The sequence below is a fragment of the Gymnodraco acuticeps genome, unplaced genomic scaffold (genome assembly GCF_902827175.1).
Source record: "Gymnodraco acuticeps unplaced genomic scaffold, fGymAcu1.1, whole genome shotgun sequence".
Taxonomy (NCBI): domain Eukaryota; kingdom Metazoa; phylum Chordata; class Actinopteri; order Perciformes; family Bathydraconidae; genus Gymnodraco; species Gymnodraco acuticeps.
The window spans coordinates 262,501-265,000 of record NW_022992271.1 but is presented as its reverse complement, the minus strand read 5'-3'; the positions used below and the strand labels follow the sequence as shown (position 1 = coordinate 265,000).

General features: G+C 39.0%; 1 protein-coding gene across 1 annotated transcript in view; it reads left to right on the top strand.

Moving 5' to 3' along the window:
- The window catches only part of LOC117540544 (cyclin-dependent kinase-like 2), a 7,241-nt gene extending 6,001 nt beyond the window's left edge, over positions 1-1,240 (top strand). Inside the window, exons 5-7 of the mRNA XM_034207290.1 lie at positions 220-359; positions 467-878; positions 1,215-1,240. Coding sequence (XP_034063181.1) covers positions 220-359; positions 467-878; positions 1,215-1,240 — 578 coding nt within the window. The remainder of the gene's footprint in view (positions 1-219; positions 360-466; positions 879-1,214) is intronic.
- Positions 1,241-2,500: the final 1,260 nt, after the last annotated feature.

The window sequence follows — 2,500 nt, the reverse complement described above, 5'->3', positions numbered from 1 at the left end:
AATCAGCACTTTGGAAACAGGGCTGAAACAGAGGGGATTATGGGTAATGCTGCAATCACCTGTTTGGTGTTTCAGCCAATCAGAGACAGGCTCTGGATATATCTGAGACCTGTGATATACTGATGAAGAACAGTACAATAGGGGACCTTTGAATACAAACATGAAATATATTATCTCTGAACTCTCTCAACACACTTATACTCTCTTGGGTTCTCCTAGGTAACCTGACAGCTCATCACCAGGAGTTGTTCTACAGGAATCCCGGCTTTTCTGGAGTCAGACTTCCAGAACATTCTGGCCGAGTCCCATTGGATCAGCGCTTTCCTACAATCCCACCCACCGCCCTGGACCTGGCTCAGGTACATTGACTTAAATGTCCCATTACAAGTATTCACAATCAGATAAAAAGACTGTAAAGCATTCATTGATTTGGCAGAACCAGTAATACTTTGTTTTGATTCTTCAGAGTTGTCTCCACATGGATCCAGAAAGACGCGCCCAGTGTTCAGAACTGCTCGAACATCCTCTGTTCACTCAGGACTCTTTCCACATCCGATTTTTGGACGAGTTGAATGCAAAAATCCAGAAAGACCACAGAGAAAACTCTACCTTTCCCAAAATAACCAAAACCCCAAGACGAGAAAGGAACGAAGGGGATGACAGGAACCGGAGAAGCAAAGAGAAGAAACAAACTGAAGATCTGGACGAGAGAGGCAACAAGGAAAAGGAGAGGAAGGAGGAAGAGAAGATGGAGAAAACTAAAGGAAAGCAACCTTCAAAGCTTTCTAAAACTATTCGAAACCCCTCAGAGCCTCTAATATCAACCAAACAATCCAAAACTTTAGGCGCAAAGATTGATAATGTCGCAAAAACAAATGGTAGTAAAAGTAAAGTAGTATTTACATTGAAATATAATGGAATAAAATATGTGCAGTAAAAGAAACTGATATTGTTGTGATCATAATTTATATATATATCTAATTTTACTCTAATTGCCCTGAGATGTTCATGGATTCATTGTCCTACAGTTGCTTTTTAAACCCCTTTGTATCTGTAATCAGCTTTTTCCTTCTGGATGTTTTGTTTACGCACCAGTTTACCCTCCGCAGGTCAGCAGGTGTTTCTCTGCATTTAAGCCGTCTGTGCTGCCATCTGATCTGCGCTGCATAATTCATGACAACAAGTCTATGGTGTGTTTTCTCTTTTGTTTTCAGTTAAGCTGCTAGAAGACAACCGCTAAAGAAAGACATCTGTGTTCCACAACATCAAACAGGTCCAGTTACGTTCAGCTAGATTCTTATGTTTTAGTTCTTGTGTTTTGGTGTCTTGCCTTGTGAATTTAAAATTGGTTGCGATTTTGGTTCATTTTCCAGATTAAAATGAGAGTGTTTTACTCACCGGGAGTCAAGTAGGTGCTGTGAACTCTGAGGAAGAGGAGAAGAAGGACTACAATCCTGCAGGACATGGTGATAAAAAGTGGAGGAAGAAAGAGGAAGAGTGTTGACTTCAAACTGACTGACGGATATTTAAAGGGAAGGTGTGAAGAGGAGGGAGGAGATATGAAGATGATAAATGTCTAGACTAATGTTTTGACAGGGTTTGTGGTTCTTGAGTTGCAACAGACTTATTCAACTTTATTTATTTAGAGGAAGGTTTAGGGAGCAGCAACGCCCTGATTCACAGGAAGTCAGCAATTAACCAGAATTCACAGGGATTTAACTAAATGAAGGGGTTTTCCACACGTTACCATGTTAAAACATAATAAATACAAATAATATAACCATTTTATTTACTTCAAACGGTACTATACAACCTTTTTTTAACTGGGTAATAATGTATAACATCGCCAGCTGATCCCCCTTAAAATGATGGTTCTATATAATTAAAACTGCGACTACTGCCCATTTGAGCGATGGCCTATTCATCTGAACCTTAAAGATTTCCCATTTGTCAAAAAGCCCAACTATTATGTACGACTACTTTTATAAATAATGTTTAAAAAATGGGCAATATCGCTTACAAATGCAAGCTTATCCCCCCAAAAAAAGGATGGTTCTATACAATTAAAACTGCGACTAATGCCCATTTGACCGATGGCCCATTCATCTGAATCTTAAAGATTTCAATTTTTTTCCAAAGCCCAATGATTATGAATGTTTCGTTTTATAAATAATGTCGTAAAATGGGTAATATTGCTTAAAATTGCAAGCTGATCCCACCCAAAAATTATGTTTTCATACAACTAAACTGCGAATACGGCCCATTTGACCGATGGCCCATTTGACCGATGGCCCATTAGACCGATGGCCCATTAATCTTAAAGATTTCCCATTTTTTTCCAAAAGCCCAATGATTATGAATGTTTAGTTTAATTAAACATTTCTTAAAGCGGGCAATATTGTTTAAAATTACAATCTGACCCCCCCCAAAATTAGGTTTTCATCCAAATAAACTGCGATAACTGCCCATTTGACCGATGGCCCATTTGACCGATGGCCCA